Source organism: Agelaius phoeniceus, chromosome 30 (assembly GCF_051311805.1).
Source record: "Agelaius phoeniceus isolate bAgePho1 chromosome 30, bAgePho1.hap1, whole genome shotgun sequence".
NCBI lineage: Eukaryota > Metazoa > Chordata > Aves > Passeriformes > Icteridae > Agelaius > Agelaius phoeniceus.
The window spans coordinates 6,611,447-6,636,192 of record NC_135294.1 but is presented as its reverse complement, the minus strand read 5'-3'; the positions used below and the strand labels follow the sequence as shown (position 1 = coordinate 6,636,192).

Genomic DNA, 24,746 nt, shown 5'->3' with positions numbered 1-24,746 from the left:
GCGATTGGCGCGGGGAGCGCGCGGCGCTGCCGGGGCCGCTCCGCTCCGACCGCTCCGAGCCGAGCCGAGCCGAGCCGAGCCGAGCCGAGCCGTGCCGAGCCGTGCCGTGCCGTGCCGTGCCGTGCCGCTCCCGCCATGATCGCATCGCACCTCCTCGCTTACTTCTTCACCGAGCTCAACCATGACCAGGCGCAGAAGGTGAGGGGGGTCCCGTGGGGAGCGGGAAGAGTGGAGAGGGGAGAGGTGAAAAGGGGAAAGTGACGAGGAAAAAGGGGAAAAAAAAAAAAGAGGGGAAGAGGACAAAATGGGGGGAGAGAAAAAGGGAAGAAAAAGAGAGGAGGGGTAAAAGTAAAAAAAAAAAAAAGAGGGGTAAAAGTAAAAACAAAAAAAAAAGGAGGGAAAAGAAGGGGAGAGTGAAGAGGGAGAAAGAGGAGGGAAAGAAAAGGGAAGGAAAGTGAAAAGGGGAATAAGTGGGGAAGGAAGAAAGATGAGGAAAAAAAGTTGAAAAAAAAAGTAAAAGGAAGGAGAAAAAAGAAAAAAGCAGAAAAGGAATAAAGGAGAGGAAAGGAGTAAATAGAGCAAAAAGAAAGGGGGAAAGTGGAAAAAAAGAAGGGAAGGCGAAATGGAAAAAAAAAAAAACCAACAACAAAAAAAGGAGAAGAAAACAGAAAAAACTTTTCAAAAGGGAAGAGGAGGCGAGATAAGCGGGCGGCGGAGGGGAAGCGGGGCCGGGCGGGCGGAGGCCCCGGCGCTGCCCGGCCGGGGCCGCGTGCGGTACGTGCCGGGGACCCCGCGTGGCCGGGCGGCGAGGGGGAGGAGGAGGAGGAACGGGAGGAAGGGGAGGAACGGGGGGGTCTCCGCGCCTGTCCCTGCCCGCCGCAGCCGGGACCCCGCGGCCGCCCCGCGCTCCACGTGTCGCCGTTCCCGCCGAGCATCCCCGGCAGCGGCTCCTCCGCTCCCCGCCGGGCCGGGGCACCGGGGCACACACCGGGCCGGGGCACACATCGAGCCGGGGCACACACCGGGCCGGGGCACCCAACCGGGGCACCGAGCCGGGACATGCACCGAGCCGGGCACACACCGGGGCACCGAGCCGGGACATGCACCGAGCCGGGGCACCGAGCCCCGCGGGCAGCGGGGTCAGCCCGGGCCACCAGCCCGGAGGTGGCACTTGTCCCTCGGGTCCCCTTCCCCACGCGGTGTCCCCAAGGCGCACGTGTGCCCCCGTCCCCGCACTGACAGGGGTGGAAAACGCCCTTTCGTGTCCCGTTCCTTTCGTTTTGGGGGTTCTGGATCCCGGATTTGGGGTTCTGGATCCCGGATTTGGGGGTTCTGGATCCCGGATTTGGGGGTTCTGGATCCCGGATTTGGGGTGCTGGATCCCGGATTTGGGGTGCTGGATCCTTGCTCTGGGGTCCGGAGCTCCCCGAGCCCGTTCCCACAGTGGCAGCCCTTGGGATGTTGTTGGTCACCCCCCGTCCCGGAGCTCAGGCACAGGAAAAGCTCGGGTGTTCCTGCTCTCCATGGCCCCGGCCTTTGTCTGGCCAGGACAGCGCTTAGGCCGGGCTTAATAAATTATTCCCGGAGGAGAAATGCTGGGTGGGAGGCTCAGGCCGCTCCTGCAGCGCTCTGCTGGCATCTGGGTATAGGGCAGAGAGGAGCTGCCTGTGATTCCCCGCTCTGGGATTTGCTGGTCCGAGAGTGCGAGGCGGTCGGGATTTGCAAAAATCGCCGTAAAAAAAAAAAAAAAAAACCGAGGGAAATGCTTGGAGAGACAGACCCGGGATAACCCTGGAGATGCTGCTCGCGGGGAAGTGAAACTTGCCACGTTGGCCCTTCAGCGGGGTGAGATCGGAAGGAAACCGAGGCAGAACTTTTAAAAAGAAAAAGAAAAAAGCCAAAAAAAAACCCCAAACCCAAAAAACAAAAAACAAAACGAACAAAAAAAAAAAAAAAACCAAAAAAAAAAAAACAAACCCACCAAAAAAACCAAACCAAATCAAAAAAAAACAACCCCCAAAAAAGCCCAAAAAACCCCCAAACAAACAAACAAAAAAATCACCCCAAAGCAAAAACAAAAAACCGAAAAAAAAAACCCCACAAAAAAAAAAAAAAAAACCAACCAGACCCAACCCCAAGCTAAACAAAGTGCAGGGAAAAGTTCCCAGGGCAAAGCGATCCGCAAGGAAATACGGGCTCGGCTTCTCCCTGCTCTCGCCGCTGGCCCCGGGGTTGTGCAACAGCCACATCCAGGGTAGGGACGGGGTTGTGTTGTGTAACCCTGGCAGAAATAGGCCAGCGGCGCAGCTCACGCCTTCCTTATCGGGAATGGCTGGGAATGGTGCAGGGGCAAAGCCGGGATGGGGAATTCTCCTTCCCTACCCCCTGCGAGAAGCCTCGGGAACCGGCTCCGCGCCCCTCGCGCCGCCCAAACCCCAGTTAAAAAAGGTTGAGATGGGAGGGAGGGAGAGAAAAAAAAATATCCATGAGCTGGGGATGCAGTGGGACACGGCACTGCCCTCCTGGCCGCCTCCACAACTGGATTTTCTGGGATATTTTTAAACAAATTCCCGTGAATCCTCCCGTGAGGCGAAGCTGGGGGAGAGGGGGGAGAAGCCAGCTGTCTGCCCTGGCTGCTTCCACCGGGGCTGGAGAAATCACTCCTGCCTTATAGAGAGCTCCCCAGGCAAAGGGAGAAGCCAGGGAGTCCCCAGCACAGGGGGTGAAATCCTTGGAAAGCTGCAATTTGTTTGGTTGGTCTTCTTATCAACCCCCTGTATCTGGGACAAAAGACTGTAGGTGGTAGCCTGGGATGTGTTTTCCCTTTGGGTCAGGGAGAAAAGGAGCTCAGCTGGGGTAGAAAAGTGCCTTTTCCAATGGCTGTGGTTTGTGTCCACTTCAAGGCCTTGAAAATAGCCTCAAAAATGGGATTTTTTTCTCCATTCTTGCCACGGAGAAGCTTTACCTGCTCTGTCACCTGTCTGGGGGCATATTCCCTCCCTCCCCAGCTCCTGCCCTTTTCCTGCCTGCAAAGTGAGTTGTCCAGACTTATCTAAGCCCCAAGGGATTGTGCAAACTTTAATTAACCTCGGCAGCGTCCTTTGAGATCCCAGCTTGAAAGTTTGCCGCCGCTGCCCTGGGATGTGCCAGCTCACCCTGGCCTTCCTCATCCTCATCCTCATCCTCGTCACTGGGAGGGGGGGGCTGAGCCTCTCCTCTCCCCCGTCCCTCCTTCAAAAGGAGAAAAAATGGGGATGGAATTGATTTTCCTGCATTTGGAAAGCAGGGGCAGGGTGTTAGTTAGTTTTTTAGGTGTTTTTTTTTTTTAATTTTTTTTTATTTTTTTTTTTTTTTTTTTTTTAAATTTATTATTCCTTTGCCCAGGGATTAGTTTTACCCAGCTGATTCCTCCCTGCCGGCTGCCTCTGTGGGTGTGGGAGGGGCACCTTTGGCAAATTCCTGGAAAACCAACCCAGCATCTTCCCCCGAGGCTGCCCAGGCCGGGGCAGGAGCCAGGCCAGGCCAGCTCGTCCCACCTTGGGGGAGCCACCCTGGGAGCCACCAGAGCTCCCCAGCCTCAGCTTCCCCTGCACAGGGGACGCTCCCACCATCCCAGGGGGGCCCTGGGGCCAGCGAGGCATCCCAAGGACCTTGTGGGTTTAGCAAGGACCATGAGGGGCAGGACAGCAGCGGCTGGATGCCTCCAGCTGCAGAACTGTGGGGCGGAGTGTTCTCCTGGCTGAACTGGGTTTTACTGGGGTAGTTCCAGCTGCAGAACAGAGGGCAGAGCGTTTTCCCAGCTAAACTGGGTTTTACTGGGGTAGTTGGATGTCTCCAGCTGCAGAACTGTGGGGCAGAGCGTTTTCTGGCTGAGCTGGGTTTTACTGGGGTAGTTCCAGCTGCAGAACAGAGGGCAGAGCATCCCCCTGGCTGAGCTGGGTTTTACTGGGGTAGTTCCAGTGCAGAACAGAGGGCAGAGCATCCCCCTGGCCGAACTGGGTTTTACTGGGGCTCTGGGGCAGCGGGGTCACCTGAGGATGGGCTGGTGGATGCTCCCTGGTGTCACTTCCTCACCATCAGCACCCGGCTCCACCTCCGGCCTGGATCCAGCTGCTGGCCCGGGGCTGAGGATGAGGAGGAACCGGCCGAGCAGGAAACATCTGACTCACCCAGTGAGGATGACTCCGGGCGTGTGTCATCCCAGGCAGCAGCGAGGGAGGCAGGCAGGGAGGAGGGCACACACGTGGGCTCGGAGCTGTCCTGGAAGGCCGTGGGTGCCAGCAGGGTGGGGGCAGCCCAGCATCACCCCTGTGTCACCGGGGCAAGGGGACGAGCCGGTTCCCTGCCCTGAGTCACCCCGAGGGGTGGGAAATGGGGACAGGCATGGGCAGCACGGCAGGGACTGGGCATGTGGAGCAGGGGGTGAATCCCCCAGGCCTTCCCCTGCTCCCTCTGCCCGGCTTTCCCCAAATCCATCACGTCCCACAGGGACTGGGGGTGGTGGAGGGGAGCATCCCCCTCCCAGGGACACAGCATCCCCTCAGACTTCAGGGATTCTTGCACAACAGCATGCTCCAAGTTAAAGGCTGGCATGGGGAGGGAAGTCATTTAAAGGAAATATAATTCCCAGCACAAATTTCCCTGGAGAGAGGGGTGACAGCACATGCTGTGGGTTTGGGGGTGTTGCAGCATTCCCCAGATTTGAGCACTGCTCTGTCATCTTGCAGTCAACAAATGTTTGGCTTGGTTGCCAAAAAGGTAAAGAATCTGTCCCAGGAAGCCGCCACCCTCTCCCAGTGCTCTGCTTTTGTCCAAAATCTGCAGGAATCAGGCACATCCAGCTGAGAACTGCATCGGGAGATGCTGAGGGATGGGGAGCACGTGCTCCTGCCCAGCTTCCTGGCAGCCACGTGGCTCTGGGACAGGGCTCAGATCAAAACGAAAACAAAGGGCAGACAGCTTCCTCTTCCCAGAACCGGGGTCAGTAGTGGGAAAGATGTTTTGGGACGCACAGGAACAAACCTCCCTTCCCCTTCCCCTTCCTGCTGGTGCCAGGAGGGCTGTGCCCCTCAGCAGCCCAGCCCCACGTGCCCGGGAGGGGAGGCTGGCAACCCAAGCTGTTTCTCTGGGGTGCTGTGAGCTCGGCTTGGCTCAGCCCGGTGCCCCAGCAGCAGGGTTTGGGCAGGCTGAGGTTTCCCAGCGGTGCAGCCGGGACAGGCGACCCTGGGCTCTGCTCCAGCATCCGGCGTGGCAATGAGCTGAACCTTGGAGACAGCCTTGAGCCAGGGGATGGGGATTTGCTGGGGTTCGCTTCAAAAACGTGGCATTGAGCTCATTACACCCACAGCTGCTCCGTGATCCGCAGCTCTAACGCGGCGTCCTGGGCTGGGGCATTCCTGGCGCTTCCTTCCTTCCTAAATTCCTAAATTCCTAAATCCCTGCCTCCCTCCCTCCCTCTTCAGTTTGTTTGGATTTCCTCGAGGAAACGCCGCTGTTTAGGCTGGAAGCTTTCCAGAAACTCAATTGCCCCCTTCAGGATCCCAACCTAGTGGCTTTGTTTGTTTGGAATTGGCAACCTGACCTAAACTATTCCCTGCACTTCAGAAGCCTTTAAGCAACTGGGAAGGTGTTTTGTGCTGAGAGATGCTCAGGATCTGGCACTGCAGGCTGAATTCCCCATTTTATCCCATCTTTGTAGCAATTTGAGGGGCTCTCCTGGGATAACCAAGCATGCCACAGGGAGTTTTGGGGAGGCCAGTGGCCGTGGACAATCCTTGGTGGGGCCAGGGTGGATTCAGCGGGGAAGGAGCCCTGCTGTACGCCCTGACCTGCTTTAGCTGCCAAGTGGGGTGAGATCCACCTTGGGAGAAGATGATCCAGGTTTTAAGGGCTTTGGAGATTAGGGGGAGGTGGCCCTGCTGCTCAGGCTGGGGTTATTCTGGTGTGGAGGACATGGGGGACGTGCTGAGCAGGGCCTGCCCTGGGGGAAGCGGCTGAAGCCCAGGGGGGTTTCCCTGCACTGGGAATTTTGGGCAGGGGCCTTCCCTGCTCTTCAAGCCAGCTTCCCTGGGGTGAGCACTGTGGGCTCGGGGTGGATGGCGTGGGCTGAGGACCCTGGCACAGCTCCAGGGCAGGTTCCCCACCCCGGGGCTGGCGTGGAGCAGAGCCCCAGAGCCACCTCCTGAGCAGTAACTGGAGCTTACTGGTGCCAGTGAGCAGAGCCTTGGCACTCGGGAGGGAATTTCCAGCAGGTGAAAGCAAACAGGAGGGCAGGGAGGAGAGGGTTTGACTTCCTGCTGGATAAGGGGAGGCTGGTAAACACCTGGTGCCAGGAAATCTCCAGGTTTCCTTCTCCTTGGCCTTTCCCTCGTGTTCAGCTCCTGGTTTTGGGAAGGAGCTGGGAGCACCAGGAGAAGGGACAGGAGGTTTTACTCAGAGCATCAGGGGATGCAGCATCACTCCTGGAATGCGCTGGGCTGGGCTTTCCTCCATCCCCTGACCTCCCCAGGGGGATCTCAGCTCCCAAATTTCCAACAGAACCCAGGGTGGGGGAACAAAGGATGTGCTGGAGCACCCTGAGCCCGAAGCACAGGCAGGCAAAGCCGCAGCAGGGCTGTTGTGTCCAGCCCAGGGTGGGAGGGCACGTCCCTGAGCCAGGTCATCCTGGCCCTGGTGCAATTATTTGCCCACAAAATGCCCATTTCCTGCAGCTCAGCCCCATAAAGCGCAGCCCGGGCCCGGTTCCGGTGACCCGGCCTTACGTGCCTGCACACAGGTGAGCACGCGGGGTGGAGCTTTCCTCCTTGACTTCTCAGGGCTTGCAGCTGCCCTTTAATTAGTGCTGAGTGGAGCTAATTGGAGCAGGGCACGGTTTGGGAGCGGGCAGTGTCTGCCTGCCCTGCTCCCTGCTCCGGCCAGGCTGCCCAGTGCTGCTGCTGCCTGGGGAGGAGCCTTTCCACACCTTCCCAGGCAGGACAGGAGGCTTTGATGCCGTTTTTAGAAGCATTCTGCACACCATCAGCTCAAGGGGAGAGCAGTTTCCAGGAACGGGGAGGTGGGGTGGGTTTCTTCCCTCTCTGGCCACGCGCTTGTGTCATCCCAGCCCGGCCTGTGTCACTGCAGCTGCCACCTCTGTCACTGCAGCGGGGTTTGCTCCAGGCTGTGGAGTGGCTCTGGGCTCCTGGGGTGATCTCAGCAGTGCAGAAATGACAGGGCACTGCATTCCTGCCCAGCAAACCCGTGCAGGAGAGGCCCTGGGGGTCAAGGTCAAGGTGTGCTGGTGCCGTGCACTGGGAAGGGCTTTGCACCTGGAGAACCTCCTGAGTCACCCCTGAGCTGGGGCTCCTGTTTGGGTGCCCCTGTTTGGGTGTCTGCAGCTGCCTGAGCGGGCAGGAGCAGCTGTGGCTCAGCACTCCCAGCTGGCAGAGCCTGGGCAGGGATGAGGGTGGCCTTGGGAGGGGGCTGGAGCAGGGCTGGGTGGTGCCTGCCATGAGCAATCCAGCCAAGCTGCTGTGCCCTGCACTTGGGGATGGCTCAGGGCCTGCCCCAGCTCCTTGTGTGCACCCCAGCAGCCTCAGGAGGGGCTGGGCACTGTCCTGAGCTGTCCTGAGCTGTCCTGAGCTGTCCTTGCCCCTGTGCCCTGCCCTGTCTTGACTCCTGGGCTTTGTGTCCCTGCAGGTGGACAAGTACCTGTACCACATTCAGCTCTCCAGCTCCTTGTGTCCACTCAGGAGGGGCTGGGCACTGTCCTGAGCTGTCCTGAGCTGCCCTGTCCCCTGTCCCCAGCCTGACCCCATGTCCTTGTGCCCCTGCAGGTGGACAAGTACCTGTACCACATGCGGCTCTCGGACGAGACCCTGCAGGAGGTGTCCCAGCGCTTTGAGAAGGAGATGGAGAAGGGGCTGGGGGCAGACACCAACCCCACGGCCTCCGTGAAGATGCTGCCCACCTTTGTGAGGTCCACCCCGGATGGGACAGGTACTGCGAGGCCAGAGGGAGGGCTGGGGACACCGCGGCAGGGGTGGCACCGCCATAGCAGGGGTGGCACCGCCATAGCAGGGGTGGCACCGCCATAGCAGGGGTGGCACCGCCATAGCAGGGGTGGCACCGCCACCAGAGCCACCTTCCCTGCTGGGGCTGAGCGTGGGGACAGGCCTGGCTCCCTGCTCCGCGCTGGGGCTGGAGGGGATCCCAGTTCCTGCTGGCAGCAGGGAGCAGAGAGGGAGCAGGAGGGAGGGAAGCCGCCCTCGCGTGCCCTTGCTGGCAGGACAGGGACAGTCACGGGTCCGGCTCATCAGATTTCATGGGCAGCAGTGCCAGCACTGTCTGAGTGCCACAGGGCCCTGGGCACCGCAGGGCCCTCACAATGTGGCCTTTCTGCCTCTCCCGAGCTGCCCAGGCCGCGCTCCAGCCGGGCACATCCTCCTCCCCTGCTCCCTCCTGGGATGGTGTTTGCAGGGCTCTGAGGATGAGGGAAGAGATGACAATGTTGACTCCATGTTCCAGAAGGCTTGATTTATTATTTTAACATATAACCATTATTAATATTTTACAATCATTTCATAATAGTACAATATTAATAATATTTTATAAATATTATTGTAAATAATTATACACTACAAATAATTTTATAATATTGTGATATTTTATATTAATAATATTTTATAGAAAACATTATTATTTTATAATTATATATTGTCTGAATATACCATTATATATGATATAATATATAATTTATTATTTTAATATATATAATTAATATATAATATATATTGAAACTATACTGAAAGAAGAAAAGATTTAATCAGAAGGCTGGCTAAGAATAGCATAGAAGAATGATAACAAAGGTTTGTGACTGACTGAGACAGTCCGGACAGCTGGGCTGTGATTGGCCATTAATTAGAAACAACCACATGAGGCCAATCCCAGATGCACCTGTTGCATTCCACAGCAGCAGATAACCATAGTTTACATTCTGTTCCTGAGGCCTCTCAGCTTCTCAGGAGAAAAAAATCCTAAGGAAAGGATTTTTCAGAAAATATCATGGCTACACCCTGGGTAGGGTGACCTGACCCAGCTGTGCCAGGCCTGGGCTGCCCTTTCCATGAAGGAATTTCCCCAACAATTTAAATGTTTGTAATTCAAACTTCCAGTGTGAAGCCATTGCTCTGTCCCACTACAGCCCTGCTAAAAGCGTCTCCACTTCCCTCTGAGCCCCTCTAATCCTCAGAGCATCCCCTGATCCTGGCCCCCAGCTGCACCTACACCCCAAAGCTGGGCCTGGCTGCCTGCCCTGGCATTGAGATTCCCATCTATTTAAATGTTGGAGGATATTTTTAATTACAGGCACGGCCAGGAGCCGCCCCTGGGCACAGGAACTGGTGCAGCCAAAGGTGCTGGGTGCAGGTGGAGTGTGTGTCAGCACTTCCAGCAGCCTGGCCCGCCTTGGGAGAGGGAGCAGCCCCTGCCCATGCCCTTACAGGACAGATCCTTGGCTCCCTTCCCTGTTTCCAGCCTCTCCAGTGCCCCAGCTGGCATTTCTCACCCGGGGCAGGGGGGAGAGAGGAGCAGCAGCATGGAAAATGTCACATGAGAGGGATGCTGGGGCAGTCACGGCCCTGCAGCTGCCCAGGGGGCTGGAAAATGAGGGAGTTTAGAGCAAATCCCAGGGAAATGGGAGCTGGGGTTCCCTGGACCCAGCTCTGAGTGGCATCAGTGTCCCTTGGGTTTTGGGGAGGGGGAAATTGGGGCTGGGGGCTTGGTGCCAGATCCTTGGGGAGGATCTCAGTGCCCAGGGCTGTGTCCTTCCTCCTTCCCCCTTTTTAAAGCTCCTGGGCAAAGTCTGGCCTGGGCTGGGCACCCGTGCCAGGTGCCAGGGGCTGCTCCCAGTCCAAGGCTGGGTTATTGCTCTGCTCCTGCCCTGCTGTGCCCCAGGGCTCCCAGACATTCACCTGTGGGATGTCCCTGGGTGGGATTAGACCCCGTTTAATGCCCAGCTCCAGGGGGATGAGAGGGGCTTATGGAAATACAAGGTCACACCTGCAGGCTAAGCCAAAGCCCAGCCCTGGCTCTCGGGGGCTTTGCCACTCCACTGTGGTGATAAGAGGGGGGAATTCTGCTTTGAAAGCAGAAGCTCTTCTAAAATCAACTTTCCTTGCTTTGCCTGGCTCTGGCACCCCCTGGAGCAGCTCCATGCCCTGCTGGCAGCAAGGGGATGGGGAGACAGGTCCCAAATAAGCTTCTCCTTGGGAATTGGGCTGGAAGCCTTGAGGGGGGATCCCTGAGGTGCTGGGACAGGATCCCCCACACCAGGAGCACACCAGGCTCCCCAGGCACTCATCCCTCACCCTTTGCCAAGAGCAAACAGCCCCTGGGCCCAGGGCTCTGTGTTTGCCCTGCCTGTTTGGCTTGTGGGCTCAGCACCAGGGCTGATACCTTATCACAGACCAGGCAGCCCAAACTGGGGGCAGTGCCCGCACCTGGCACCCACCACGCGCTCCAGGCATGGCTGGGAATGTTCCCAGGGAGCCTTCCCTGCCCTGTTCCTGCTGCAAAGCAATTCCACCCAGGAATTCACAGGAATTTCCCCCAAACTGCCCCTTTTTTTGGGATCCTGCTGGGTTACCCCCAAGGAGCCGAGACCTTGTGCCCCTCTTTGCTCATCTTATCCCCAGTGGATTTATCAGCCCCCTGAGGTGTTCCATGTGCCCTGTTGGTACTGATCAGCCACTGGAGATGCCCATTCTGGGGCTGTTTCCAGCTGGGATCTCTGGGGGTGCCCATTCTGGGGCTGTTTCCAGCTGGGATCACTGGAGATGCCCATTCTGGGGCTGTTTCCAGCCGCAGTGCCTGGAGGTGCTGCTGGTCTCTGCATACCAATGGCACCGATGGCCCGAGGGTTTTGTTCCCTTTGTGCCTCACAAAGCGGCCCCGGCAGCCAGCGCAGCACATTCGGGGCTCTGAGTGCTGAGAGAGGCTTTGCCCTGCCCCAGAACAGCCAGCTGGGCTCTTTTCCCTGCCCAGAACAGCCAGGGGACAGCCCTGGGGCTGCCCTTGGAGGAGCCTCGTTGGAGCCCTGGGGACTGGGAATTTCAGATTTTCTGTGCTGGCAGGAGAACTCTGCATTGAGCTGAGGCTGTGGGGAAAACTTCCAAAACTGAGTGATAGCACTGGGATTGTGACTGTGGGGTTTGGATAGAAGTGTGTGATACCATAAAAAAAAACCTTTGAGTTTAAGATTTTAGAATATAGGAAAATCTATAAAGCAAGAGGGAGTTTTTAGGGTGGAGGCTGGTCCTTCTTTTTCACCTTCCTCCCCTTCTTCCTCCCCTTCTTCCTCCCCTTCTTCCTCCCCTTCCTTTTCCCCTTCTTCTTCTTCTTTTCCTTCTCCTTCTTCTCCTTCACCTCCTTCTCCATGGGTTTGGGTGGTTTTGTGTAATTTTATAAAAAAGTCCCCATTGCAGGCCACAGGTGGTTGGTTATTGGGTTAAAAGTAAAGATAATTTCAGTGTCATTTCTTAATTGGACAGTTTATCCTTAAAAGGCCTTGGAGAGGGAGAGACAGGGCTCCATTTTTAGTTTGTTGGAGTGAAGTGCTGCAGAGCTCAGGGTTTGTGAGAGTGTGACAGAGATAAGAGCCAATAAACATCTGAGTCCCAACAAGAAACTCTGCCTTGCACGTTTAACCCCAGCCCTGGCCAAAAAAGAAGCAAAGACTCCACAGCAGCTCTCCCTGGAGAAGGCAGCAGCGAGGCCCCAGAACTTTGGGATTTTCTCCCTCCCTGGTTTCCCGCAGCCACGTTCCAGGGGCGTGTGGCATTCCTGGGGCAGGGAGGGAGCCTGGGCTGGGCTGAGGGGTTTTAGCACAGCAAAAACCAGGCTGAGGAGCTCCCGCAGCTGCCACCAGGGTTTAACCCCTTGGGAGGGAGGTTTAGGAGCCTCCAGGAGCATCAGTGGGGTCGGGAATGGCTCTGCTGCCTTCTCCTGATGATGGAGCCTGAGGCTGGGGCTCATCTTCCCTCAGATCCCTGCTGGTCTGGGATTTCTGGGTGGGATTCCTGCCCCAAAGCATCAGTGATGGTCAAAATATTGATCCTCTGTGCGGGCAGGGAATGCAGCGACTGCTCCAATAAAACACCGAAACAATAGAATAATGGATAAAATACTGAAATATACTCAAAGCCTGACCTTTCCCTGGTGCCTGGGAGGGGGTGGCGAGCTCAGGGCTCTGTGCACAGAGGAGTGAACGGGCTGTCCTTGTCCTGACCCACAGAGGACGGCGATTTCCTGGCCCTGGACCTGGGGGGCACCAACTTCCGAGTGCTGCGGGTGAAGGTGTCGGACAACGGGCTGCGCAAGGTGGAGATGGAGAACCAGATCTACGCCATCCCCGAGGAGCTGATGAGGGGCAGTGGGGTCCAGGTGGGCTCCTGGGGGGCTCCTGGGAATCCTGGCAGCCAGCGCTGGGCACAGGGATGTGGCGTCCCCTCACAGTGGGGCCTTTTGTCACTCTCTGCCTTTTCTCCAGCTTTTTGACCACATTGCTGAGTGTTTGGCCAACTTCCTGGACAAGCTGCAAATCAAAGACAAGAAGCTGCCCCTGGGCTTCACCTTCTCCTTCCCATGTCACCAGACCAAGCTGGACGAGGTGGGTCCCTTTCTCCTGGGATCTGCAGGGGCTGGGGGTGATGCTGGCTCTGTCTGCCCTTATCCCCCCCAAGGGATCTGCAGGGGCTGGGGGTGATGCTGGCTCTGTCTGCCCTTATCTCCCCATGGGATCTGCAGGGGCAGGGGGTGATGCTGGCTCTCCCTGCCCTTATCCCCCCCCCATGGGATCTGCAGGGGCTGGGGGTGATGCTGGCTCTCCCTGCCCTTATCTCCCCATGGGATCTGCAGGGGCAGGGGGTGATGCTGCCTCTCTGTCTCCCCTCTAGGAAGGGCAGGGGGTGGCTCCATGGAGCTCGGCAGCCCCAGCACGTCCCCCTGTTCTCTCTCCCAGCACTCCATGAAGCCCCAGTGGCTCCAGGAGGGATTAATGCTCTCCTCCTGCAGGCCCGGGGATGGGGAAATGCAGAAATGCAGGAGGAAGGGTCCGTGCCCCCTGGCCCCGCTTGGGGTCACAGCGCTCAGTGCCTCAGTTTCCCCAGCTCTAAGGCTGGGCCGGTGTCTGCCTCCCTAAGGGGCTGTGGCCATAGGGTTGGAGATTTCAAATCTTTGAAATTGAGTTGGAATTGGTTGGAGATTTCAAATCTTTGAAACTGAGTTCTTTTCCTCCCCCCAGGGCTCAGCTCAGCCCCTGGCCAGGTGCCTCTGGCCACAGGGGACTGCGAGCCCCCCACCCCACAGGGCTCATTCCAAAGGCACAGAGAGCCCCCCACCCCACAGGGCTGGCTCAGGGGTTGTTCTGTAGGTACAGGGAAGCCCTCACCCCACAGGGCTGGGTCAAGGAGAATTCCATAGGCACAGCCAGCCATCCACCCCTCAGGGATGGGTCAAGGAGCATTCCATAGGCACAGCCAGCCATCCACCCCTCAGGGATGGGTCAAGGAGCATTCCATAGGCACAGCCAGCCATCCGCCCCTCAGGGATGGGTCAAGGAGCATTCCTTGGGCTCGTGAACAAGTTTTGCTGCAGGGCTCAATCAAAGCCGGTCATGGGAAGCACGTTCCTGCTGCTGGGGCAGCAACGAGCAGCTCACATGTTGTTTGGTGGCCATAAACTTTATCTGGCACGGAAGCTGCGGCTGATAGCGCAGCTGGTGAGCTGATAACGGGGGGCTCCCCCCTGCAGGGCCACATGTGCCCCGTGCCGGGAGCCAGGGGTCACCTCCAAGCCTCCTCTTGCTGTTCCCCTGCAGAGCATCCTCGTGACGTGGACCAAGGGGTTCAAGTGCAGCAGCGTGGAGGGCAGGGACGTGGTGTCCCTGCTGCGCAGGTCCATCAAGAAAAGAGGGGTAAGAGCCTGGTCTGGGGGCACACGGCTCCTGGCCGGGACACCTGGGCTCCCTGGAGGTGTTCTGGCCAGTTTTGTCTCTGTTGGGTCAGCCTCTCTCCTTTCCACCACGTCAGGACTTTGACATCGACATCGTGGCCGTGGTGAACGACACCGTGGGCACCATGATGACCTGTGGCTACGATGACCACAACTGTGAAGTTGGCCTCATTGTTGGTGAGCTGCAGCAAGGAGAAAGATGGTCTGGGGGTGTTTCCTGGGCTCCAGCAGAGCCAGAGGGAGATCCTGCTTCTTGCAGGCCTCAGGGTCTCTGGGGGGGGAAAAGAGAGGGGGATATCAGTGCTGGAAAACCAACATTGTCCAGAGTTTTTGTGCTTTGGTGTGTTGGGCTGTGGCCAAAGGGAAATTGGGAATAATGGGGATGGGGAATAATGGGAATGGGGGATAATGGGAATAAGGGATAATGGGAATAAGGAACAATGGGAATGAGCAATAATGGAAATGGGGGATAATGGGAATAAGCAATAATGGGAGTGAGGAAAGGCAGTGTCCCCGCTCACCCTGTGCCTCCGCTTGGCCCAGGAACTGGAACCAACGCCTGCTACATGGAGGAGATGAGGCACATCGACCTGGTGGAGGGGGACGAGGGCAGGATGTGCATCAACATGGAGTGGGGAGCCTTTGGTGACGACGGGGTGCTCAACGACATCCGCACCGAGTTCGACCGCGAGATCGACATGGGCTCGCTCAACCCTGGCAAACAATTGTGAGCACATTCTTGGCTCGGGCTCGGGGTTTGCTCTGCATTGTCCATCCTCCCACAGTTACTGGGACCGGGGAGGTCAGCCCAGCTAACTGGGTCAGCGTGTCCTCTGTCACTGGTGCAGAGAGGGGCTGTGTCCCAGAGCGGGGCTGTGTCCCAAAGCGGGGCTGTACTAAGCCAGGACTGTCCTAAACCAGCCCAAACCATTCCCTGATTCCACCCCATGCCTCCCCACGGGCAGGTTTGAGAAGATGATCAGCGGGATGTACATGGGGGAGCTGGTCAGGCTCATCCTGGTGAAGATGGCCAAGGACGGGCTGCTCTTTGGGGGAAGGCTCACGCCAGATCTGCTCACCACGGGTCACTTTGAGACCAGATTTGTGTCTGCCATTGAGAAGTAAGTAGGACCCAGGGGTTTCCTGTGTCCCAGCCCAGGCTGCCACTCACAGAAGCTGCGCTGCCAGGTACGAACTCCCTTTTTGTGTTCCAGGGAGAAGGAGGGGCTGCAGAAAGCCCACGAGATCCTGAGCAAGCTGGGGCTGGAGCCGTCGCACGAGGACTGCGTGGCCACGCTGCGCATCTGCCAGATCGTGTCCACGCGCTCGGCCGCGCTCTGCGGGGCCACGCTGGCCGCGGTGCTGCGCCGCATCCGCGACAACAAGGGCGGCGACAAGCTGCGCTCCACCGTGGGCGTGGATGGATCTGTGTACAAGAAACACCCTCAGTGAGTGTGGGACAGGGACAGGGGGCTGGGGACAGGGACAGGGCCAGGCTGCGCTCCACCGTGGGCGTGGATGGATCTGTGTACAAGAAACACCCTCAGTGAGTGTGGGACAGGGGCTGGGGACAGGGACAGGGGCCTGGGGACAGGGACAGGGACAGGCTGCGCTCCACTGTGGGCGTGGATGGATCTGTGTACAAGAAACACCCTCAGTGAGTGTGGGACAGGGGCTGGGGACAGGGACAGGGATGGGGATGAGGACAGGGATCTGGGGACAGGGACAGGGCCATGGATTCTGGGGTGCTGGGCACAGGGACAGAGAGGGATCTCAGGGTGCTGGGGATAGGGACAGGGATCTGGGGACAGGGCCATGGATTCTGGGGTGCTGGGCACAGGGACAGAGAGGGATCTGCTGCTGCCAGCAGTGCACACAGCTCGGCACAAGAGAAGCGCCCCCAAATGTCCCCTCGGGCCCCTCGTTTGGACCCCAGGGTGTCCCCAGAGGGTCACACTGAGGTCCCCTCTCCTCCTCCTGCCCAGCTTTGCCCGCCGCCTCCACAAGACCGTGCGGAAGCTGCTGCCCGACTGCGAGATTCGCTTCATCCGCTCCGAGGACGGCAGCGGCAAAGGGGCGGCCATGGTGACAGCTGTGGCCTACAGGCTGGCTGCACAGCACCAGGCCCGCCAGAAGATCCTGGAGCCCCTCAAGCTGAGCCACGAGCAGCTGCTGGAGGTGAAGGAGAGGATGAGGATAGAGATGGAGAAAGGGCTGGGCAAGGAGACGCACGCGGAGGCGACGGTGAAGATGCTGCCCACCTACGTGTGCTCCACTCCCGATGGAACAGGTGATGTGTCCTGTGTAAAGCCCTGTGTGTGAGCCTGTGCAGGTCCTGCATCCTTGGGAGGGTCTGCATCCTCTGCTGTGGCGGGTTCCTCTTTGTGGTGGGAGTGGCACAAACCTCCAGTTTGGTACTGGGCAGAGCACTGAGCCTCTGGGGCGTTCTGCACCTGATTTAACACAAAGCCTGGCCACAAATCCTGCCACAGCATTCCCTCCTCCCTCATCCTGGGTTGTGCTCTTGGCTCTTCCTGTGGCTTGGCGAGTGCCTGGCCTTGGCTTGAAGCTGGTGCTGAGGGCCAGGAGCTGGACTTCAGTGATCCCCATGGGTCCCTTCCAACTCAGGTTTATGATTTGAAGCCTCATCATCACCGAGTGTGGAGCAAACCTCTCCATCCTCCTCCTACCTGCAGCCCCTGTTCCTGCCTATCCCCAGTCATGTCTGCATTTCCATCCCTCTCCCTGGAGGAGGGCAGGTCCCTGTCTGCTCCGTGCCCTGCCCTGGATGCCCCGTGCTGGGATCTCTCCTGATGATCCTTCTTGGCTTGCAGAAAAGGGAGATTTCCTGGCCCTGGACCTGGGAGGAACCAACTTCCGCGTGCTGCTGGTGCGCGTCAGGAACGGGATGCGGCGCGGGGTGGAGATGCACAACAAGATCTACTCCATCCCCGTGGAGATCATGCAGGGCACGGGAGAGGAGGTCAGTGTGGGCAAACGGAGAGGGGAAGGGGCCTCTTCCCTGGGCTGGCTGCAGCAGGGCTGACCACGGAGCTGGTCTTGCCTTTGCAGGGAGAAAAACCAGGAGTGGGGAGGGCTGGTGCTCTCCTGGCCTTAGAACAGCCAGCTGTGCCCAAAGCTCTGGAGTTTGGGAAGCTGGAGCCTGGTTTTTAGGTTAGAAATGGTGTTATTCCCAGACATGAGTGAGCCTTTCCTGAATCCCACACACTCCACAAGGGCAGATAAGCATCATCCCCATTTCCCAGATAGGGAAACCACAACACAAGCAGTGAGATGTTCGGAAAGTTTTGCAAAGCCCTCCAGGCAGTGCTTGGGGACTGGGAGTATCCCAGCAGACTGGGCTGGAGGGCCCTGGGGATCCCTTGCAGAGGAACTGGGTTCCTGTGTCCCCTCCCTGCTGGCCCCCAGTCCTCCAGGGACCCGTGGGTGGAGATGATGCAGGGATTGGCCGCGCTGTGGGTGGGGAAGAGGGAGAGCTGAGCTTTTTGGGGTTGCTCACCTCCCACGTCCTGCTCTGTTCCAAGTCCTGGGAGCAGTTTGAACACTCCAGCAGGCCTGGGAATGGGTCAGAATCCCCAGAAATTTGGCTTCCAGCTGGGCTCTGGCTGTGGTGGTAACTGCTCTCTTTGGCTTTGCTCGTCCAGCTCTTTGACCACATTGTCCACTGCATCTCGGATTTCCTGGAGTACATGGGGATGAAGGGCGTGTCGCTGCCGCTGGGATTCACCTTCTCCTTCCCTTGCCAGCAGAACAACCTGGACGAGGTAACCCCACCCTCCTGGCAGCTTCCCTGGCTGTGCCTCCCACCTGCTCCTCAGGGGGACTCACTGGGCGCTTTTTCCCCACACCAGGGAATTCTCCTGAAGTGGACAAAAGGTTTCAAGGCGACGGGCTGCGAGGGAGAGGACGTGGTGGGGCTGCTGAAGGAGGCCATTCACAGGAGAGAGGTGAGCAGCCACAGGGCTGGGAGAAGCTGGGCTGCTCCCACATCCTGGCTCTCTTTGGCATCATTAATTGGCCTGTAAAACAAATTACTGGGCTGAGCTCAGCGTAATGAGTGTCGGAATTCTCACAGCCGCCCTTACTCATCACTTGAGGTTGGATTTTCAGAGCCTGGAGCTACGGGCTGGCCCCTGGCCAGGGCTGGAGCAGACTTGTCTGGCCCTGAGCTCAGGAGACACCGGCGCAGTTCCTCAGCACAGACCACCCCGAGCTCCTGCCCAGGGGCTGCTCCTGGCAGGGCTGACCCGGCTGCAGGTGTCTGAGCTCTACCTGCAGGCAGCTGGGGCTGGGGCAAGGCCGTGGTGCCTCTGTGTCCGTGCAGGTGGATGGTCATGGAGGACGAGGGAGAACGGTTTTAAACTAAAAGAGGAGAGACTTTGGTTGGATGTTAGGGAGGAATTCCTCCCTGTGAGGGTGGGCAGGCCCTGGATCCCTGGCAGTGTCCCAGGCCAGGTTGGACAGGGTTTGGAGCAGCCTGGGACAGTGGAAGGTGTCCCTGCCATGGCAGGGGGAGAATGGGATGAGCTTTAAGGACCTTTCCAGACCATTCCACGATTCTGTGACTCTGTGACTGCCACACTCACCAGCCAGCCAGGTCCTTTCCCAGCCATGGGAGTAGACTCAGCAGGAATTCCAAACCCTCCAGGAATAACTGCTGCAATCCATCCCTCTGCAGGAATTCGACCTGGACGTGGTGGCAGTGGTCAATGACACCGTTGGCACCATGATGACCTGTGGCTACGAGGATCCCTACTGTGAAGTTGGGCTGATTGTCGGTGAGAACTGAACGTTCCCTGTGCAGCTCCTGCTCCGTGGTGCCCCCCCTGCCCTGCCCTGCCCTGCCCTGGGGGGCACAGGAGGTGTCCCAGGTGTCCCCTGATCCCGCTCCTCTCCGCAGGCACGGGCAGCAACGCCTGCTACATGGAGGAGATGAGGAACGTGGAGCTGGTGGAAGGGGACGAGGGCAGGATGTGTGTGAACATGGAGTGGGGGGCCTTTGGGGACAGCGGCTGCCTGGATGACATCCGGACGGAGTTCGACGTGGCCGTGGATGAGCTGTCCCTCAACCCTGGCAAGCAGAGGTGGGTGGTGGCTCTGGGGGGCTGGAAGGGGCCCAGTGGGGCTGAGGGCTGAGCAGTTCTGCCCCAGCAGCTCCTTGGTGGATCCAGGGCATGATGAGCAGGACACCGAGGTGTCCCTTGTCCCCTGCCCGGGGTGGGGGCCGTGCTGCTGAGGGGATTGTACAGAGGGCAGAGCTGGAATCCCCAGCCAGCCCCGGTGTCCCTTCCTGTGCTGATGCCCAGCCTCATCCTCTCCTGCCCAGGTATGAGAAGATGATCAGTGGGATGTACCTGGGGGAAATCGTCCGCAACATCCTGATGGACTTCACCAAGAAAGGGCTGCTCTTCAGGGGACGGATCTCGGAGAGGCTGAAGACCAGAGGGATCTTTGAGACCAAGTTCCTGTCCCAGATAGAGAGGTGAGCGAGCACCAGCTGCCAGTCAGTCAGAGCAGGGATGGAATGTAGGGGACGTGCCCCCGTGCTTGGTGTGGAGCCAGGGCAATACAGGATGGTGCCCCACAGATAAATCAGCAGAGCCCACGTGGTTGGTTGTGTGCAGAGACAAGGAGAGGCTGCCTGGGGCTGGCAGCACAGATAACTCTTTATCCACTGCCCTGGGCAGGGTTGCAGGGGTGTCACACTCTGCTGGCTTTGTCCTGAAACAGCCTCCCCAATCAGGATGTGACACCAGGCCACGTCCAGGTCTGAAAGCTGAGGTTTTGGGGGGCTGTAGGGCCACCCCCAGGCACTGCTGGGCAGGGTGAGGATGAGGATGAGGAAGGGGAGGCTGCACGTCCCAGCCGCTCCCTCCTGACGCTGCCCCCACCCCGTGTCCCCGCAGCGACTGCCTGGCCCTGCTGCAGGTGCGCTCCATCCTGCAGCACCTGGGCCTGGAGTCCACGTGCGACGACAGCATCATCGTCAAGGAGGTGTGCACGGTGGTGGCGCGGCGCGCGGCCCAGCTCTGCGGCGCCGGCATGGCCGCCGTGGTGGACAAGATCCGCGAGAACCGCGGCCTGGACTTCCTCAAGGTCACCGTGGGCGTGGACGGGACACTCTACAAGCTGCACCCTCAGTGAGTGCCTCTGGCTGTGCTCCCCGGGCAGGTGGGGGCTCGGTTCAGGGGGTAATGGGGGAGGATTGAGGTGTTCTGGGGGCTTGAGGGATGCCAGGAGCTCAGCTGCTCCCTTAGGGACAGGGGCTCCTCCAGTGCCACTGGGCCTGACCCAGACATGGTGACCAGGCTCAGCCAGGGCTCCAGGTCATGGGGATGGGTCATGGAGGTTCATGGCCACACAAATGGCCCATGCCAGAGCTGGCCAGCTGGTGCTGCTGGGCACTGGAGCTCAGACAGGGACTAAGGCACTGAGCTGAGCTTAAATAGGGCTCAGGAGCCCATGGGCAAAGGGAGGCACTGAAAACTCCCCCCAGGTGGGGCTGGTCAGGACTGTTGAGGCTCAGTAGTGCTCCCAGGGCTTGGTGGGCCTTGAGATGGGGCTGGGTTTAGTCCTGAGTGAAGGCACAGCACAGTCCTGTTGTAACCATGGGCCTGGGCTGAAGTGTGGACACTTGGGCTTTCTAAGCTTCATCCCTGACCATCCATCCATCATCCATCCATCCATCCATCCATCCATCCATCCATCCATCCATCCATCCATCCATCCATCCACCCACCCACCCACCCGTCCCTCCCCTCGGGGTCTGCGTTGCTCTTCGAGGCTCTGTGAAGGCACATTAGGGGTTGGGACTGACCCCTTCACCCTGTGGCTGGTCAACTCAGAGCCTCTCCCTCTCCTTGCCCCGCAGCTTCTCCACGGTGCTGCAGGAGACAGTGAAGGAGCTGTCCCCCAAGTGTGAAGTGACCTTCCTGCAGTCGGAGGACGGCAGCGGCAAAGGCGCCGCGCTGATCACGGCCGTGGCCTGCCGCATCCGCGAGGCCGGCCAGCGGTAGAGGGAAGCAGGTTTGCCCCAGAGCTTGGTTTCAGCAGAACAGGACGTTTCCTCACCCAGCCCCTCCCTCCTCCCTCTGCACACACTCACACTCCCCCTCCCCTCCAAGCAGACTCGTAGCTTTACTCGTTCTCCGGGGCGCCACGGCGGGACTGGAGACGCCGCCGTGGGCTCTGTACCAAGTGTTGTCGTAGGAGTTTCCTTGCATGCCATAAAACCAGCTGTCGAGTAAAGCTCACAGTGTCCTTTGGCTTCTCCCTGCATTCCCAGGTGGAGCTGGAGCTGTCCCACCTCCGTCACACCCCAGCTCTCCTCCCGCCACTGGCCCTCCCCTAGCAGCAGTAGGGATAACACTCGGATAATTCAGACACTGCATTGTCACTTTAACAGAACCTATTTATGTGTGTCGGAGCCGTAGCTGTCCGTGCTGTAGAAGCAAACCTCTAAGATTGGGCTAAAGACCTCCACTCGTCTTTTACCCTGATCAAGGCTGTATTATTTCCATGAAAGTCATGGTAACTCTTAAAGCACAGGGTGCAGAGTTCCACGGGCGTGGCTGTGGCTGCACTGGAGGTACCGCGTGCCTCCCTTGGTGAGCGGCCCCAGAGGAGCTGCAGGGCCCCTCAGCCACCCCAGCAGAGCACGTGCCTGGAAATAATTGGGGACTCAGGGTCTGATCCCATTTCCTGACCTCTCCCCTGCAATAGTGTGTAGGAATGTGGCGTGTGTAGGGTCGTGTTCCCCCCGGGCACCTCCAGCCCTTCCCTGGTGCACACGTGGGCTCCAGGAGCCACGGGTCAGTTCTGCCCTGCCAAGCCCCACACCCGTGGCCGTGTCTGCCCTTGGCGTGCAGAGTCTGGTTTGCTTTGTGTCTGTGAAATAGTTCTGCGGCTGCAGCCTTTAGGTGGCACCTGATTTATACACTGTATATTTATGTTTTAAGAGATCTGATGTCTTTTTATGTACATAGTCTTGGGGGGGTTGTATCACTTAGTTTTAATGTCACCTTTTCATGTTGTTGAAGAAGAGTACAGAGTAATTATTTTCTTTTTTTTTTTTTTTCTTCTGTCATGTAATTTTTTTTTTAATTTAAAATTTTCTTGGGGTAGACTGGAGAAAGAGACCCAAATACCTGAGGAACTGTTGTACAAGAGGTTTGGGCATTCTGACTTTATCACCAGGACAAAAGGGAAAGCAGCAGGAAGCCAGGGCGTGCAGGGGCCCTGCGGTGATGCTGGTGGCTTCAGGCTGGGTTTAACCTCAGCAGAGGTTTTGTTTTGTCCCCTGCCCTCCCCAGCTGTGCTCTGGAAGGTCACATCCATGGGGGTGTGACACAGCCAGGGCCCTGCAGGTGCCCCTGTGCCCGCAGCATCACCTGTGTGCCATGGCCCAGTGCAGGGATCCGTTTTTGCCAACAGGAAACTCTGGATGAACTAAAAGCTGCAGTGAGAGGAGGCAGACAGAGGGTGGGGGGGATTTTCTGTAAATATTTAGCAGAAGTTAATGAAATTTCAGTGATGTACAAAAAAAAAATATATAACTAATAAACCCCACAAACAGCCCTTCAGATTGGAGGATAGAGTTTTGTCTATTTTTATGTATATTTTTATACTGCTTGGGGTAACCTCATTACCAAAAGTCTCTCTTCTGTGTTGGGGGTAAAGTTCAGTAGCACAATTTTAAAGGAAAATTACTCTTTTGGGCATTTTAAATGCTTATTTTTTTATAAGCCTCAAGACAATTATAACAAATAAAACCTGTGTATAGAAATGATGTAAGAAACCAAGTTTAGTGGAAGTTTTAGAAGCTGTCAAATAAATCTTTGAAGGATGATACAGAAATCCTCTAATCTGGTACCAAGCAGTTTTGTGTGATTTTTTTTTTCCTCAGAAAACCAGCATTTTGCCTACTGAAAAATCAAACCAGAAATCTTTTTAGCTGCTGCACTGTGCAGAGTTGCATTAGTGGCTGTTTTTACTCTTAGCCAGCTGTGCCCCTGCTGAAATCCATAGTGTTTTCATCTGTTAGTGAGTGCAATTGTACAGTTTTGGGGGCAGAATGGAAAGGGTGGGGACCTGAGCAGCCTGGCCTGGAGCAGGGGCAGCACAGTCCCCTCACCTGCCTGGGCTGAAGGAGGGGCTGCAGCTCACAGGGGTGAGGAGGAGGAGGAGGAAGATCACCCTTGTGGGTGCTGGATTTTCGGCTGGGCTTGGTCAGAGGGACTCCCCCTGGCTCCCCAGGGCTCCCCCAAGGCTGGGAAGCTTCTGCTTAGGCTCAGAATCAGGCAGGCTCTGCAATGCTCCTGGTTCAAAGCGTTGCAGGACAGCTGTGGGTGCAGGCCCACCCTCCCTGGGGCTGCAGGGGGGTTTGGGAGCCCCTGGAGGGTTTGGGGAGCCCCTGGAGGGTTTGGGATCCCCTGGAGGGGTTTGGGATCCCCAGGGGGACCAGCCCTGCAGGTGTTGGATGTCCAGCCCAGCTGGAAGCAGAACCTCACGCCAAAAACGTCGCCATGGGATGTTCTGTGAATGTGTTTAAAATGAAGAAGGGAAGATTAAATCCTAATTACTGATATGAAGGGAAGATCAAATGATTATCTGTGGGGACAGACAGACAGACTGCTCAGCCTGATTTGTCTTCCCTGCAGCAAGAAGTGCTGCTTTGTGGGTTTAGGATGTTTTGTTTTGCTTGGTTGTTCCCATCTGGATGCATTTTCTTTGCTTTCCGGGGTGCTGGAACGTTCCCTGGCCACGCAGGCAGCAGGGAGCAGAGTCTCTGCCCTTCCCTCCCTGGCCCATCTCCCCTCCTTGGTACTTTGGACAGGATTTTATTGGGCTTCTGAAATATGTGTACATCTATATAAACACAATCAGCAAATTACTGAGACTTGTAAGCAGAATTTGCCTGTTTCCTTCCTGGAGCCCAGGCTGGCAGGGAGAAGCTCCGTGGCCCGAGGGTATCAGTGGGGCACAGATCCTGGCCTGGCAGCAGCTCAGGTGCAGTTTGACCCGAGATAACTCGGTGCCTCCTCTCCTCCCTTATCAGGCAATCCAAACCCATCTGGCTGTCACAGAGATAAGGGGGTGAAAGGTCCAAGTGCACAGCAGGGGAGAGGTGCACAACGGTGCCAAGTGCACTGTGCGGGGGCTGTGGGTACAAGATTACAACAAAATAACCTGGAATTTGGGGAGCCCTCAGCCCAGCCCCCTCCAGACAAGGAAAATGCCTGCTTTGGGCAGATCAGTCGCTTGCTCTGTCATAAAAATGGCAAAAAGAGGCAATTCCTGTCTCAAGGTAAATTGGAGAGAGGAGAATTCTTTCTCTTGTGACATCCCTGACCAGCCTGAAATCCTTCTGGCCTGAAGCAAAGAAAATGCACCTGGATGTGGGCCTGGCTCCGTGCGGGCAGGGGAGTCCTAAAGCCAAAGACTGTGTGGCTGCTGGCAGAAACGAGTGCTGTAGATTCACCTGATGTTGTTCTCTCGTGTTTACAATATTTATTTTAGCAATTGACTGCAATGATATTATATATAGGCTTCCTTATTTTTGTACTTTTCATACCTGAGTGTGGTGTTGTACTGCTCAGCTCCCCTCGGCCACCACTGCTGCTCCTCAGTGACAATAAAGCAGAGAAAAACAACCACCACCCACTGCTGGGCTCAGTGTCGTGTGTCTGGGCCCCTGAGCTGCCCTGTGCCCCCCAGCCCACCCCAAATCCCTGCTG

General features: G+C 57.4%; 1 protein-coding gene and 1 long non-coding RNA gene across 5 annotated transcripts; one reads left to right on the top strand and one right to left on the bottom strand.

Moving 5' to 3' along the window:
* Positions 1-24,668, top strand: LOC129131747 (hexokinase-2). 3 transcript variants are annotated; one of them, XM_054650745.2, is made up of 18 exons: positions 1-198; positions 7,815-7,977; positions 12,272-12,420; positions 12,527-12,646; positions 13,856-13,951; positions 14,067-14,166; positions 14,533-14,716; positions 14,955-15,110; positions 15,204-15,437; positions 15,975-16,279; positions 16,824-16,972; positions 17,655-17,774; positions 17,862-17,957; positions 18,689-18,788; positions 18,911-19,094; positions 19,337-19,492; positions 19,917-20,150; positions 20,882-24,668. In XM_054650745.2, exons 1-18 carry the CDS (start codon positions 136-138, stop codon positions 21,024-21,026), a joined length of 2,754 nt encoding a protein of 917 aa, XP_054506720.1. In that variant the 5' UTR covers positions 1-135; the 3' UTR covers positions 21,027-24,668. The 3 variants fall into 3 exon arrangements, with proteins under 3 accessions (XP_054506720.1, XP_077047796.1, XP_054506721.2); XM_077191681.1 differs by lacking the exons at positions 1-198; positions 7,815-7,977; positions 12,272-12,420; ... (4 more) ...; positions 14,955-15,110; positions 15,204-15,437 and adding an exon at positions 15,487-15,535; XM_054650746.2 differs by lacking the exons at positions 1-198; positions 7,815-7,977; positions 12,272-12,420; ... (4 more) ...; positions 14,955-15,110; positions 15,204-15,437 and adding an exon at positions 15,597-15,646.
* On the bottom strand, positions 12,150-19,450 carry LOC129131775 (uncharacterized). Of its 2 annotated transcripts, none has more exons than XR_008535726.2 (4): positions 19,365-19,450; positions 17,510-18,029; positions 14,511-15,513; positions 12,150-14,260 (listed from the first exon to the last, which is right to left on the bottom strand). It is a non-coding gene; the product is annotated as an uncharacterized LOC129131775 (long non-coding RNA). The 2 variants fall into 2 exon arrangements; XR_013185606.1 differs by having other exon boundaries at positions 15,161-15,513.
* Positions 24,669-24,746: the final 78 nt, after the last annotated feature.